We start from the raw sequence: 14,427 nt of genomic DNA, 5'->3' as shown, positions 1-14,427 counted from the left end.
CAGCTCCGAGTTCAGGTTCAGGGGGCAGACACCCTCTCTACATTTAAGACTAGACTTAAAACTTTCCTTTTTTATAAAGCTTATAGTTAGAGATGGATCAGGTGACTCTGAACCATCTCTTAGTTCTGCTGATATAGGTTAGTCTGCTGGGGGAACTCTACTGATAAACTGAGCTCCTCTCCTCTCTCCTTTCTCCTCTATCCATTCAAATGCCACCATTTCCTGTCATTAACTTTGTGTCTTCTCTCTCCTGTAGTTGTGTTTCCTCCTCTCTGTCTCCCTCTCTCTGTACTTTTCTGCAGGTATCCTCGGCCTGGAGCTGTACATCTCCAGAATCCAGTTGACCTGTCCAATGTTCTTGATGCTTGTTGTTGTCTTATTGCCTGCTGTTCTTTTCTCTGTTCTCTTTCCACTCACCCCAACCGGTCGAGGCAGATGGCCGCCCACTATGAGCCTGGTTCTGCTGGAGGTTTCTTCCTCTAAAGGGAGTTTTTCCTCGCCACTGTTGCCTAAAGCTTGCTCAAATGGGATTGTTGGGTTTTCTCTATCATTTTTTTGTATAAATATTTTCTGTAAGGTATTAAACCTTAAACACTGTAAAGTGCCTTGAGATAACTTCTGTTGTAAATTGGCGCTATACAAATAAAACTGAATTGAATTGAATTGAATTTGTGATAAAGTGATGTGTGATTTCTACATTGATTAAATGAATAATAACTAGATTTCAGTCCAAACTTTTTTATAAAACTACAATTTTAGGATCTATTTTTACTGCAGAATGCATGTTGGTTGTTATGGTTTTTAAATAGTAATCTGCCTTTATACTCTGAAAGTGAATTGTCTGCGTGTTCTGAGGTGATCTATTGGCCTTGAACATTTGTGTTTTAACACACGATTGTATCACTCTTATCTCCTACAGTTTACCCAATTAACTGATTAGAAATGCAGTGTGTGTGTAAAAGAAAGAAACCATTCATATAAAAAACAGCTGACAGAAGACAGTGAGGAATGGTAGACAAGGCAAATCGGAATAGTTTTCATTCATGAAACTACTCAGTTCCTCACACACACATACATACGCTTACAGTTATTTCTTGGAAACTTCACTGTAACCCTAAATTGTACCAGAACCTGCCTAAGCTTAACCAACCAAGTCATCAATCTAAATTTCAACACTATTGTGATGAGTACCAGTTGCTGGCTCCCCTAATAAAGGCAGTTTCCACACGATGTGAGTGTGCAACCATGTTTCAGTTGTGAGTAGTGTGTGCAGTACATGGTGCTCTTGTATGTCCAGCAGAGTGAGAACTGATTTGTGCCAAGTTATGAGTGGTTTGAATTTTATAAGACTGACGTGAGGTCATTTGGACAAAGTGAGGATAGTTCTCACATTCTTGTACCACTACAAAGGTTGTTTAGGGTTTAGACTTTGTTTCAGAACTAAGGTTAGAATCAGGTCAAAGTTGCAGGTTAGGCACATAGCTGTGGTGGTTGGTGTTAGGGCATATAATGTCAATAGGTGTTCTTACTTACTACTATTAATCAAAGGGTTTTCAGTTTAAACTTTGTTAAACTCAATAATTAATACAGTCTACTGATACTGGTGTAATTAGCTGATGATACAGAACAGTGTGCAAGAATCAGGACAGCTGCTAAGGCTGATTGCTGACATTACTCTGGCTGCTAGTGAAAATGTACATCTGCACAACAGGGTAACTGATATACACACTGTTGCTGTTGTCAAACATTGTTGTGGAACAGGCCGGAGAAATGACGTGGTCTTCTACCGGGACCACGTGTACTTAATGTGTACTTAATGACAAAACCAATGAAATAATCTGTGACCTGTTAAATGAACATGCAACCAACTCTAGTGTTAGGGAAAGCAAATACTTACCCTGCGGCCAAAGAAACTTTGCCTTTTTGCCAGTCTTTATTGTTCATTGAAACTAGTGATATTCAGTATGTGAAGTACAACTAGCACATAACAAGACTCGCATGTCACATACCAAATAAACTACTATACAAGATGTATAAAAAATCTGTCACCCACCTACTGGAATTCAAAGCTATTTGGATGATCTTATCACCACAAAACCTCTGCTTAACACAACATGACCATAACATAACCAAGCCAAAAAGAGGCTGGACCAGTACTCAGTGTATGTAACAAATACCAGAAAACCATCACTATTATTCCTGGGTCATGTCATTAACATGGGTAAAATCCTTCCTGTCCAAGAACACACCAGCATTGCTCTGAAAGGCTTTTGTCTCCCAAACACAAAATTAGCACTTGCTTGTGTGACAACCAGATATGGACAGTGCTACTGATCACAAAAGGAATTGGTCGTGCTGGAATCCATGTTGCCCACTGATCTGCACACATTACATATATGTTTTGATTAAGAATTAGGATCTTTTGTTTTTCAGAGGTGAGGTCTCTCTCAGTGACTAACTTTCACTGTGCTTTATCTTTTTTCCCCGAACTGTCAATTTTATGTGTACAAACTGAAATGTGTTAGCTTTTCTCTATTAAATGAGCAATTAATGTACTTGCATCATACTACAAGATTAGAGGTGAACTTGCACTTGCACATTATGCTCACCAAACGGCTGTCTGCACAAAGCAACACCTGCAAAACCTTTATTAGTGACCAAAAATTGACTCCAGTACAGCCCATACAGTACAGTTTACACTGGCATGTAAAATACCAGTAAATATGAGAGCTGCTTTTTTTTTTTTCAGATAAAAACGTAATAAAACGTACATTTTTCAAGTGATATTTGTAAACCATTTATATTAAATGGTTTACAATCTACAGGTACATATAATGCATAAAACATTTGTGTCTGTGGAGGAATGTGTACTGCTGCCAAATTCTGCTTCTGCTTCAGCATTTCAACTCTATTTCAATCTTTATGAAGAAATGGCATCATCATAAGTATCATAAATACCATGATGTATATGATGATGTTCAGCTAGCACTTTATCAAATTGGTGTTTAATTTGAGCAGAAGTTAACACAAACATTTGGGGTCAGCTTTTCCTCGTTATGTTATGCTCTTGTTCCCCCAACTATGCTAAATCCCCTGCACAGAGCCAGCCTTTCCTGGTCAGAGAGAAGTCAACTAAAATAATTTAAAACCGGAAAATTATCAATATAAGTGAACCTAAAGCCAAAGCCAGTCACAATGTGGGCATGAATAAATATGAGCAAAATCAAAAAACCATGGCAAGGCATTGCAAACCAACACACAGAACAAGACCACAGTCAAACACTGACTTACAATACAGAAAAGAAGCAGAGTCTTTGGTGTGCTGAGGCATGGAGTTACAGGAAAACATGCACAAGAACATAAAGTCACTGTGTCCTTCAAAGATAATCTGGCAGTGTGTCAAGGGAAGAGAAGTTCTTAAATACTGAGCTTGGTGGCCTGGATTTGTCTTCAGTGGGGTGTGGGTGTTGGGGAGCAAGGGAAGGAAAGTGAACAAAGGAATAGTGGTAGAAGAGCAACCTAGTTGAGTGTGTGTAGCAAGTGGCAAAAAGTGAAACACTACTTCACAATTAAATTAAATTTTATTTGTATAGAGCCAAAACACAACTGAAGTAATCTCAATACACTTTATCGTGTATACTCGTCGATTAATGATCACATGTGACACAAGATGGGAGCCTAGAAACTACAGCACATTTTTTGGTGTTTGCTGCACTCCTGTGGCTCCTTGGTGTCATTGTATATTTTTTAAAATAGACCCTTCTGGTGTGGTAATAAGAATTAGGACTGATTTTGTCCATAATTGCATCAGTTGAGAAGAAGAAACCACACAAACTTGGAAGAGGTGAGTACAGCCATATAACCTGAATTCCTTGCTGGACAGATGCATAGATATCTGCACATGCATGTAATACAGAAAGCATAGAACATGAGAAATATCAGTATAATTAGCAGAACATCCCTCATTTTCTCTTTCTGTCTCATGGTCTGTGCCCGGTTTAAACTGCTGTCCTTATTACCTGGGACATGATTAATTCAGAAATGTGTGGGGTACTCTTCTTTATTATGGTGTTTGTGTTATCTTTTAGCATCCCCTCTTACTGCACTTTAAGAAGCACCTTCAAGTGTGACTGCTAAGATACCAAGGGCCAACAATCTTAGTATGTAAATGGACAATTTAGGAACCCAAGACTGCAGGCAGAAAGGGCTATTAGAAGTGTGGTTGAGAGACAGGAATTAAATGCTGCTGCTTTACAGCATCAATTTAACAGTAATACATATATCCGTTAGTGGATCAGTTATACTTGTATAAGAATCTGAAACAGAATCTGTGCTGGAACTACTGGAAGACACATCTTGATGTCATTCTGTACTCTGAGTCTTTTTTTTTACCAGGCAACTCGGTCTAATACTTAGGGGCTCAAACTGCATGTACCTCTTTTATCAAATAATCACATCATGTATTATTTCCTTATTGTAATCTTTTTTTCCTCTGCATATTTTAACCTGGTTCTATCACTTACTTATTCTGCTTTTTTAATAATTCTGTGTTTTTTTAACTAAAGAAAAGGAATTAATACAAGTAAAATATTGTACTGTTCCTTGTGCACCTGTTTTAAGCCAGACTTACAGTCTGGTTACATACCTATTTTACACAAAACTTTTAGGAGTCTCTTGCAGGGCCACCAAGAGACGATAAACCTCACTACACACGGAGTACTACATTTTAGGCATTGCACCTGTCCAGTTTGTCACTGCTTCGTGCACTCTGCACAACAGAAATCTTTTGCAGCGTGCTGCATGCATACATGTTGCCTTAGGTAGAATATTACAATTAAATGTTGGGACACACCTGGGTAATTGACTGATGATGATCATTAAAAAAAGGTAAATAGGCTTACAATATGAGGAACCAAGAGACTTTAAAAATGAACCTTCGAATGCACTGTTACATCTTTATAGTTACACTGAAGGACTGATTACATTAGTAATTACCTACTACTGCCAAACACGGGAAAATTAAACATTTATATCCATATCAATATATAATTTAGTTTTAGGCATTGAAGGAAAAACTAACAATCCAATAATAAAAAAGAAAGAAGTCGTTTTCTAATTATGGCGTTTACGGTTTCAGGAGCGACCAAACCCCTCCAGATGATCCAAAATGCAGCAGCACGCCTCATTTTCAATCAACCAAAAAGGTCTCATGTCACACCGCTCTTCAGATCTTTGCACTGGGTTCCTGTGGCTGCAAGGATCAGGTTCAAAGCTCTGTCTCTTGCCTACAGAGTGGTCAACTCCACAGCTCCATCTTATCTCAGTTCAATCATTCAGGTCTACATCCTCTCCCGTCCACTGCGCTCAACCAGTGAACATCGTCTGGTGGTACCAGCACCACACAGTCGACACCAAGTAAAAACTGTTCAGCTCAGTGATCCCACGATGGTGGAATGAGCTGCAGAACTCAGCCACCTCACTTTAATATTTAAAACACTGCTGAAGACAGAACTCTTCCTCATCTTCCTTTGCACTTAAAAAAAAAAACTCTACTCTTCCGTTCTCACATCTCTTGAAACAGAAACACTTCTTTAACAGCACTTTGCTTTGATGTTGTTTCTTCTTGACTTAGATTTTGTTTGCTTGCCTTGTTCCTCACTTGTAAGTCGCTTTGAATAAACGTGTCTGATAAATGAATAAATGGATAAATGGAAATGGAGGAGCGACTTTTAATTTGAAAAAGAAAAAAAAATACCGGAAAAGCTACCTACCGGAAGTAGCTGACATCGGAAGAAGAACGACAAATGAATGTGTGAAAGCTAGGAGAACTTTCAACGTTGCAAAATTACGTTTTTTGAACACCCCCATAAAATATCAACAAATCCCTTTACGGTGTCAACTGTTCCAAAATTGAAGATGTTTAACAGACAGACGAGCCTGTGGATGGGTGATGTATGTTTAAAGTGTGTTTCAGTGTCAGACGTTTGCTTAGCTAGCCTCACGTACTGGTTGCTAGGTTGTTAGCGTGGTTAAAGTTAGCTCGGATACGTGCTTAATGTTGTAAAAGATTTGACTAAGGTGTGCTTTCTAGATAAAGCCTGATGCTGCATCTTTCTAAAACGTCAATGTTACATTTTGTGCTATAACGAGTCGCGAAAATACGTCTATTAACGTCACATAGCTAAACTCGACTTGTAGCAAGCGGTAGCTAACGTGAGCAACGTGATTCGAATCATTCAAGTCCTTCAACTAGAGTTCATATATAAAACACAGCTTCACTATTCAAGAAACGTGAAGCTGGGGCTTCTGGCGGCAGAGTGTGACATACGTGCTGTTAATGGACAGCTGTAGGTTTGAGGGTAGCGTTAGTTGTTGGCTAATATTTGATTAATACTAAGTATTGTCTTGTGAGTACCCGCGGATAATCTGCGAGCTAGAATCAACTAGTGAACTTTGTGTTATTATTGATGAAGCTGCTGTCAGTATGTACCGTAAATTGGTTTAATCAGCTGCTGGCTTTGTTCCACACGAAGATTTTTGAGTTCTTTACTTAGTTTGCAGTTTATAACTCAGATATGAAATGAATCGACAGATGTTTTCTTTTTTAAAAGCCGAGTTTCACTGGTGTGTAACCCCAAACATTTGGCTTTGTTGCTGCCACCTAAATGGTCAATTTATCAACAGAAGAAATTAAAATCAATGCTGATGAGAACATTCTGAGAAATTCAATTGAAACTTAACAAGGCCTGAACATTTTAGGTTTCTGCAGAAAGCTTGTTTTAGTATTGTGAACATTTGGGTTTGGTTTAGGGGAATGTGATGTATGTTCAACTTCTTTACATGTGTATTTAGTTGGACCCATACATGGATGAAAACTTCATCAAGCAGGCCTTCAGTGCTATGGGAGAATCACCATTTGGAGTCAAGATCATTACTCACAGGATAACAGGGTAGGTTATTTACCACACCGCATGCTTTACAGCCACCTAAAGGTTTGAAGACAACTGTTGCATTATGTACAATATTTTTTAATATAAAAATGAAGCTAGAGAGTTTTGGCCCACTGTAAACAACAATGGGCAACTTTTGCATGTGCCACCTCACTATTGTGTTGAGTTATAAAGTTGTTGAATCACAAGTCCAGTGAATGATAAACTAATTGTTTGAGTTGCACTGATTGCTGAATTGTGATGGCAGATAGACTTTTTTTTAAATAGTGTTTTCTGAATAACCTTCTAAGAACTATAATCAACACCATACACAAACATTTTGGTAACTTTTCTTTAGTGAAGAATTTGACTACTAAGTAACCTCTGTATTTTACATATTTTATCACTCAAAGAAATCTCAAAAGTGCTCCAGGTTTTGGGGCAAACCTTTCTTGTCTTTACAAACATTCAAATAAAAATGAGAGGCATTTGTACTTTTTCCAGATGTAAACAGGATCAACAGATTCTGTACAGAACGTCCATGCCGACTACATGTTTTTTGTGTGTGTGTGTGTGTGTGTGTGTGTGGCTGGCTGTGGCTGTGGCTGTGGCTGTGGCTGTGTAGAGCCGCGTTTCAGATTTGCTATGGCGCATTTGATGGAATCTCAAACATTGACTAGAGAGCCAGTGATCTGCTCCAGTGAACATGTTTGAGCTGACATGCCTCACAGCTGGTTCCAGTGGAACTGGGCAGTAACTGTGTGCAGCATGAACCGTTGTGTGTAAACAATTGACCAGCACAAAATATGATATCTCTGATCGGCCGGTGACGAGTCATGGCTAGTCGAGCTTAAAACCAGCCAATTCTGCTATCCCACTGATTAAAAACTGGCTGATATTAACTTAAAGACACTGTTATACTGAACTGCCTGCTGCCTAACACATAGCATGTAATAACCCATATGAGGATGGGCTCCCTATTGAGTCTGGTTCCTCTCAAGGTTTCTTCCTGTTCTGTCCCTTCTCAGGGAGTTTTTCTTGCCACTGTCGCCCTCGGCTTGCTCATCAGGGACAATCTGATTATTATGATTCATACACATTCACTGTTCATGTAAACTTCCATAGTTTCTTTGCTTGTGTAAAGCTGCTTTGCGACAATGTCAATTGTTAAAAGCGCTATACAAATTGAATTGAATTGAATTGAATTGATTGATTAGTGCATCTGCATATACACATTAGTCTCTTTTAGTGTGTGAATGTCAAGTAACAAATAGCCTGAATACGGGAATGTGATTGTGTTGTTGGGCAAAGTAGATATTTGTGTAGTAACAATTTTTTGACAAATTGTTGACAAGTTAAGACATAGTGTCCTACTCCGGGTCTAGACTAAAGCCTGTAGCTGGGCTGTGGTTTGTTATATTTTCATCTGTTGCTTATTCACTGTTATTGCAAATGCTGTTATGTAGCCTATAGAACATGTTTTTTTCCCTGTATCTGTCCTAACATTTCTGTCCTCTTGTGCAGTGGCTCAGCGGGATACTGCTTTGTGGAACTGGCAGATGAAGCAAGTGTTGACCGCTGTGTCCAGAGACTCAATGGAAAACTTGTTCCTGGATCAAACCCGGTTAGTTCTTTGGTGCAAATACTTTATCATAAATGCAATTTTACCACAAGATGTATATCATACTACAATAATTTACATGCTGTTTACAATTTCATAAATCTTTTTCTCCACTGACGTTTGCTATTGAGTACTATACAATTGTTGATTTGGCTGTAGAAAGTGGAGCTCAACTAGTCTTGGTCTTCCATTGATATGACAAACACATTAGGACACAGTGGTTAAATGAGCCAGATCTATTCAGTGTCCTGTTTGTGTTGCTCTCTCTTCAATTATTGTGCTTTCTCTGTCAATTCAAACCACATTTACTAAGAACCTGTATTGAATACCAGTAAATACCATTTACAGATACAATTGAGTGAAACAATGTTGTGTATGGGTTGCAATGACAACACGTCTACTTGACAGTTTGGTGATGTTAAAACTAAAAGAAATCGTTCCAGCTTGACATTGTTTTAAGTCTGTAGGTGTGTGTTAAATGTGAGCTATAGCTTCTTGCTACTGAATTTGAAATGTTGTTGGCCCTGTGAGCTGGCCAAGCTATTGGACTCCCCTGTCCACCAGCCTTTACCTACGGCTGAGGGGCTGCTTGTACATGAATGTACTTTGTTTGAAGCTGGTGAATAGAGTCTCTGGTAGGAACTAACTGAGGAATGGGCTAATGGCTGGTCTGGGTGGTGGAGGTATGTAAACCAAATTAACAACAACCATAATAACTCCACTCTCTATTTGCAGCAATATTAGAGCTATAGTACATCTTTGCTGTTTGAGGTTTGCTTAATGTGTGTTTGTGTTCTCTTCCCATGTGCAGCCCCGGAAGTTTAAGCTAAACTATGCCACCTATGGTAAACGGCCAGAGGCAGGGTAAGCTGTGATTGAAATGTACCTTTTGCATCTTATTGTTTAAGTCTACATTTAAGTTTAAACTGATGCATGTCTTTTTGTGTTGTATCAGGTCTTGATACAACATTGGTTGAGCTGTAAAGGCAGTTTAACAAATTTAGTTTACTTCATTCACAACCATGTAGTTTGAAATGATAGAGCATGTGTGGAGAATAGTTCCCACTATAACTTTAGTTTATTTCTAACATCATGGTGGCTGATTTGTCTGATCCTATTATTTTAATCATGAAGGGCAAAACTCCATGAACTGAACAAAGCTTTTCTAACCTCACTATTACATAAAACTTGACAGTGAGACATTCAGTACCTTGTCTGAATATGGTGAAATTCCCCAGAAACCCAGCACTCTTTAAATCCTGGCAGCAGCAAATGTGTATTAATCAAAGACTGTCTTTGATCCAAGTCTTTCCTTCTCTCAGGCCAGAGTTTTCAGTGTTTGTAGGCGACTTGGCCTCTGAAGTGGACGACTTCCAGCTGCACCAAGTTTTTAAGAAGTACCCTTCCTGCAAAGGAGCCAAAGTCGTCACCGACCAGTACGGATACTCTAGGTATGCCCTCTTCTAAACCAGACACCAGACGATGTGGCTTGAGAAATGTCATTGTTGTTAACATCAGTTGATTTCTTAAACTACTTATTGTTTATAATAATTTCTGTGGTGTGGTGTGTAATACTCTGTTTTGAATATTGAGTATTGTGATTATTTGCATAGCAGTGTTATGGACGTTGACCACCAGTGCATCAACTATTTTCCAACAAAGGCTGAAGGAATGTTTTCTTGCGGTCTTATGCTAAAACTATTGTTTTCCCCATATAGGCTAAGCAAGAGCAACTCACAATTCAAGTGATGCTACCTCATGTTAAAAGTAAAACAACAAGTTTCAGTTCTACCATAATAATACCCATTATATTCTGTTTCTCATTATACGTGGCTATTTAATGCCAAGTGTAGTATGTGCTGGTGTGGAGGGTAGGTGTAACTGTTGTTTGACTTGCAGAGGCTATGGCTTTGTCAAGTTTGGGGAGGAGAGTGAGCAGAAGAAAGCGATTGAGGAGTGCCAGGGAACGATGCTCGGGGGAAAGCCACTCAGACTCAGTATTGCTGTAGCAAAGAGGTAAGACGCTGAAACACAGATGTGGGTCATTTCATATTTCTGTAATCCCAGAAATAAAACAAAACCAACAATGAATACATTTTGCTAGGTATGTGTATCCAAGGCCTGGTGTATCTTTGCCAAATGAGAGAAGTTAGAAAGTGTCAGACAAAGCAATTTGACAAAGCAAAGGAAAAAGAGATGATGGTTTTTCACCAGTGCGTCATATATATTTGTCACACATTTTATATCCATGTGTCAGTATCAGTCTTAAACATTTTGCACCAGTAAGTGTGTGTTTTGGTTTGTTTTGGTTCTGTCCCTTGCCCCAGCTAGCTCTCCGTTTATGCCTGTATGTATGCAGCATGTTGCAAGTGTTGATGAAAAAAGGAAACTGTAGTTAAATATCCGTTACACATACGCGTTTTTATTTCTTATTTGCAGCCAGAAGATGAGTAACTACCATGGGAGCCAGGGCCAGAATTACCACAGCAGCTACAACCCGTCTCAGTCAAGTTACTACGGCGGCCACGGAGGCGGTGGTCAGGGAGGTTACTACTCTCAGTGGGGGAGCTATGACCAGTACGGTGGCTACAATAACAGTGGTTACAACAGCGGCTATAACAGCGGATACAACTCGGGCTACAACTATAATTATGGGCCCTATGGGTACCCCCCACCAGGCCACATGATGCCACCTCCTCCCATGGGTATGCCACCAATGTCCACCGACATGTCTGGAGCTGTAGAGGTGAGGGAAAGAATTTTCACATCTGTTGCCAGAAATATGTTTGTCTGCTTGAGAAAGTAAAGCAACAGCAAAGCTAAGGGCAACCTGGTTGCTCTGTACATGTAGAAGCACTGACTGAATCTGTTTCGTCTTCCCCAGCAGAGTCATGAAGAGACAGACGGTGTAGAGGAAGATAATGTTGAAGGTAAAGGCTAGTGAAAAACGCTATTACTGGATGACACTCTTGTTGGGTCCGTGCTCTTTAGGCAAGTGGGAAAACAGTAGGACACAACACTGCTGTCAGTACCTGGCAAAGATTGTTTGTGGATTAACCGGTATCACTCAATCACAGCATTCAAAAAACATGTGTCTCAGAGTTACAGTTGTATAACTGTCCGTTGGTTAATGTCACTCATACTTAAAATCAGAACACATACTAAAATCCAAATTAATGTCATGTTTGACAGCTGACAGGTTCCCTCTGTGAGAAGCTGTGCTTTCACACATGTAGTGCGCAATGTCCAGACTTCATTGTCCTGACATTGTCTATATTCTAGAGTTTATGTGAAATCAGCTCAAGGTTTAATGAAGTCACTCTGTTTTTCTTTGTCACTGTTTGTTGTCTGTCTTTAGTTAGAAGCAAGCCTTCTTCCAAACAAAGCTAAGGAACAATACTTTACTGGAGTACTTTTCTCCCTCCATTTTAAATGTTATTACAAATTATGCCTAGCTTCAGGAATTGGAGTGGGTAACACCTTACAGATATAACTTGTTAAAGCTGTATAAATGAATATTTTGCAATTGTTTCTAATAAATTAAGTGTAAATGGGACGATGTCTCTCAGCTGTTCTAGTCCTCTTCATGTTTCTGGGTTACACAGACCCCCGAATGAGTTTTAATTTCAAACTAACATAGAAGAAAGTTCTAAGATCAGTGCAGCCACACGAGTTGTCGTGCAAAATTTCAAGCTTTTATTACTGCCATCTCTTCACCAAAACAGACAAATTCAACAAATCACATCCCCTAGAAACATTAGACATTGGTATAACTCTGAGCCATAGGTCACAAGTACTCACTTCACATTACCTAAACTACATGTAAGGAGAATCGGCTCCAGACATTGGGCAGCGTTATGTTGGTGCATGCATTCTCCCATTGGGATCAAGTGCGGTTACCCTCCAGGCTGTTTGATTCACATTTGCATTTATCACATGCAACTCCTTCTGACAATGTCTGGAAACGTTCAAGGTCTGAAAGCAGCTTATGTCACTGCAGTGCTGCTGTACAAAGGCACCATCACTTTTCAGCTAACAGCTAATGATTGCTTTGCAAAGGAGGAATATGATGTAGTTGTAGAAATGGGACAGGGGGAGCAAAGAGCGAAGTTGTGGCTATATTCTGGAGTTAGTTTGGGTTCTGAAATTGGTTATTGCCTTAATGCCTTATGGTTTTTAAGTCATGGCTTGTGAATATTTTACAGAGCCCATCCCTGAATGTGACGTGGACCAGTGGAATAAAGCTTTTATGCAGCGCAGTGAGGAGCTCTACGACGCCATGATGAACTGTCACTGGGAACCCCTGGACTCTGTTGACTCCCCCATCCCATCTCTCTCTTGATACGTTGTCTTCTGATCCCTCCCTAACCGCTGACTATTTAATTTTTCATCCTTGTCATAATTTTCCATGATCTAAAGCTACATTGGCACCTTAAAGGCCACTTCAGCCCACTGTCCCAGTACTTTATCTACATCTGACTAGAGTCTGGTGCTACAAACAGAAGTATCAGTTACTATTTAAATGCTGAAAGTATGAACATTGACTTGATTTTAATGTTTACCATGTTGGTAATTTACAGAAAGTTGGTCAATAATCAGTAACGGTACCGTGTAGTCGATACTGCATAGTATGAACTCTGTTGGTTGACACAGTAGTGAATGTTGTGTGTCTGTGCTTCACCACTGATGGTTGTCACAGATAGCCAAACGACGCTCTTTTTTTTTGTGTGTGTTTTTTTTGGACCATGTTGAAGTGGTCGCACCAGCAGAAGATTAAATATGGCCCCATCTCGTTAGGAAGAGATTCTGAAGACAAACTTTAATATGATGCCTTTATTTGCCATGTTTGTGTCTCAGTCCAGGATGGTAGATTGTTTTATGTATATACACGTTATTAGTTCTTGTTCATTTTTAATGAAGGAATTTTCCTAATTTTTTTAATATTTTGTCATCAACATTATCTTTACATAATAATTTAATGAACACTTTCTGAGTAGAAGTTTGGGGAACTTACGGCAGGATAAATGTAATTTATCACCTCTTTCCAGACACGAAGCTTGATGTGTTTCTAGATGATGGATATAACCTCTCAATGTTTCTGATTGCTGTGAAACTGTATGTGATGACGTGGTGAGGTTGACAGATGATTTTCTGTATCACGTCACGACAGCTTCGATTCCCCGCTGTCTCGTGGCTGATGTTTTGTATGTTTTCTGTCTGCAGACATTTTATCAAAAAAAAAAAAAGCAGTTTAGAAAGAAAATGGTGTCTTGAGTCTTTATTTTAGAGAAGTGAAGAATCAAATGTTAGTCTTGTGAACACTTGTTATACATTACATTGATTGCCCAATGATATGTTCTCAGTGGCAACATCAAACATGCAACATGTTAGCATATTCTCAACAGCAAGTTTATGTTGAGAATATGGTAAGCAGCAAATAAGTAATTACATTCATACTTGGGTTGATTTCTTAATGTTTTTAGTAGGATGAAAAGTGATGAGATTTCTGTCCAAAAAAAGACTTTAAAAAATTGCTTAATCCCACAGGGAAATAGTTTTGCCTCATTGCAAAGAAAAAAAATGTCCAGCCAGCGCAGTGAAGTGGGTGGGGGATTGTCCAGGGCTACAACATGTAGTGTCCAGACTTTATTGTAATCACTTCTTAATGAGTACAAGAGAAGGTTTCTCTAGCTATGCTGATGGACAGGCTGACAGATGAGGTCAGACAGGAATCTCCCTGGACAATGATGTTTCCGGATGACATTGTAATTTGCAGTGAGAGTAGAGAGCAGGTAGAGGAACAGCTGGAGAAGTGGAGATTTGCTCTGGAAAGAAGAGGCATGAAGGTCAGTCGTAGTAAGACAGAATACATGTGTC

General features: G+C 39.3%; 1 protein-coding gene across 2 annotated transcripts; it reads left to right on the top strand.

Annotated features, from left to right (window-relative positions):
• Positions 1-5,780: 5,780 nt before the first annotated feature.
• Positions 5,781-13,336, top strand: trnau1apb (tRNA selenocysteine 1 associated protein 1b). 2 transcript variants are annotated; one of them, XM_026374550.1, is made up of 9 exons: positions 5,781-5,952; positions 6,853-6,950; positions 8,454-8,553; positions 9,362-9,414; positions 9,873-10,001; positions 10,450-10,566; positions 10,990-11,296; positions 11,438-11,480; positions 12,756-13,336. In XM_026374550.1, exons 1-9 carry the CDS (start codon positions 5,917-5,919, stop codon positions 12,890-12,892), a joined length of 1,020 nt encoding a protein of 339 aa, XP_026230335.1. In that variant the 5' UTR covers positions 5,781-5,916; the 3' UTR covers positions 12,893-13,336. The 2 variants fall into 2 exon arrangements, with proteins under 2 accessions (XP_026230335.1, XP_026230334.1); XM_026374549.1 differs by having other exon boundaries at positions 11,435-11,480.
• The last annotated feature ends 1,091 nt before the right edge of the window (positions 13,337-14,427 follow it).

This window comes from Anabas testudineus, chromosome 17 (assembly GCF_900324465.2).
Source record: "Anabas testudineus chromosome 17, fAnaTes1.2, whole genome shotgun sequence".
In the NCBI taxonomy this organism is placed as follows: domain Eukaryota; kingdom Metazoa; phylum Chordata; class Actinopteri; order Anabantiformes; family Anabantidae; genus Anabas; species Anabas testudineus.
Note: the sequence above shows the minus strand (reverse complement) of the source record. Positions and strands in the feature narration are given on the sequence as shown.

What these genes read in the sequence shown, in the direction of transcription:
- trnau1apb (XM_026374549.1), top strand. Translation starts at nt 5,917, where the DNA reads ATGTTTAACAGACAGACGAGCCTGTGGATGGGTGAT. An exon ending in TTGTTCCTGGATCAAACCCG is followed by an intron (nt 8,554 to 9,361) that starts GTTAGTTCTTTG and finishes TCCCATGTGCAG; the next exon opens with CCCCGGAAGTTTAAGCTAAA. An exon ending in AGAGGAAGATAATGTTGAAG is followed by an intron (nt 11,481 to 12,755) that starts GTAAAGGCTAGT and finishes AATATTTTACAG; the next exon opens with AGCCCATCCCTGAATGTGAC.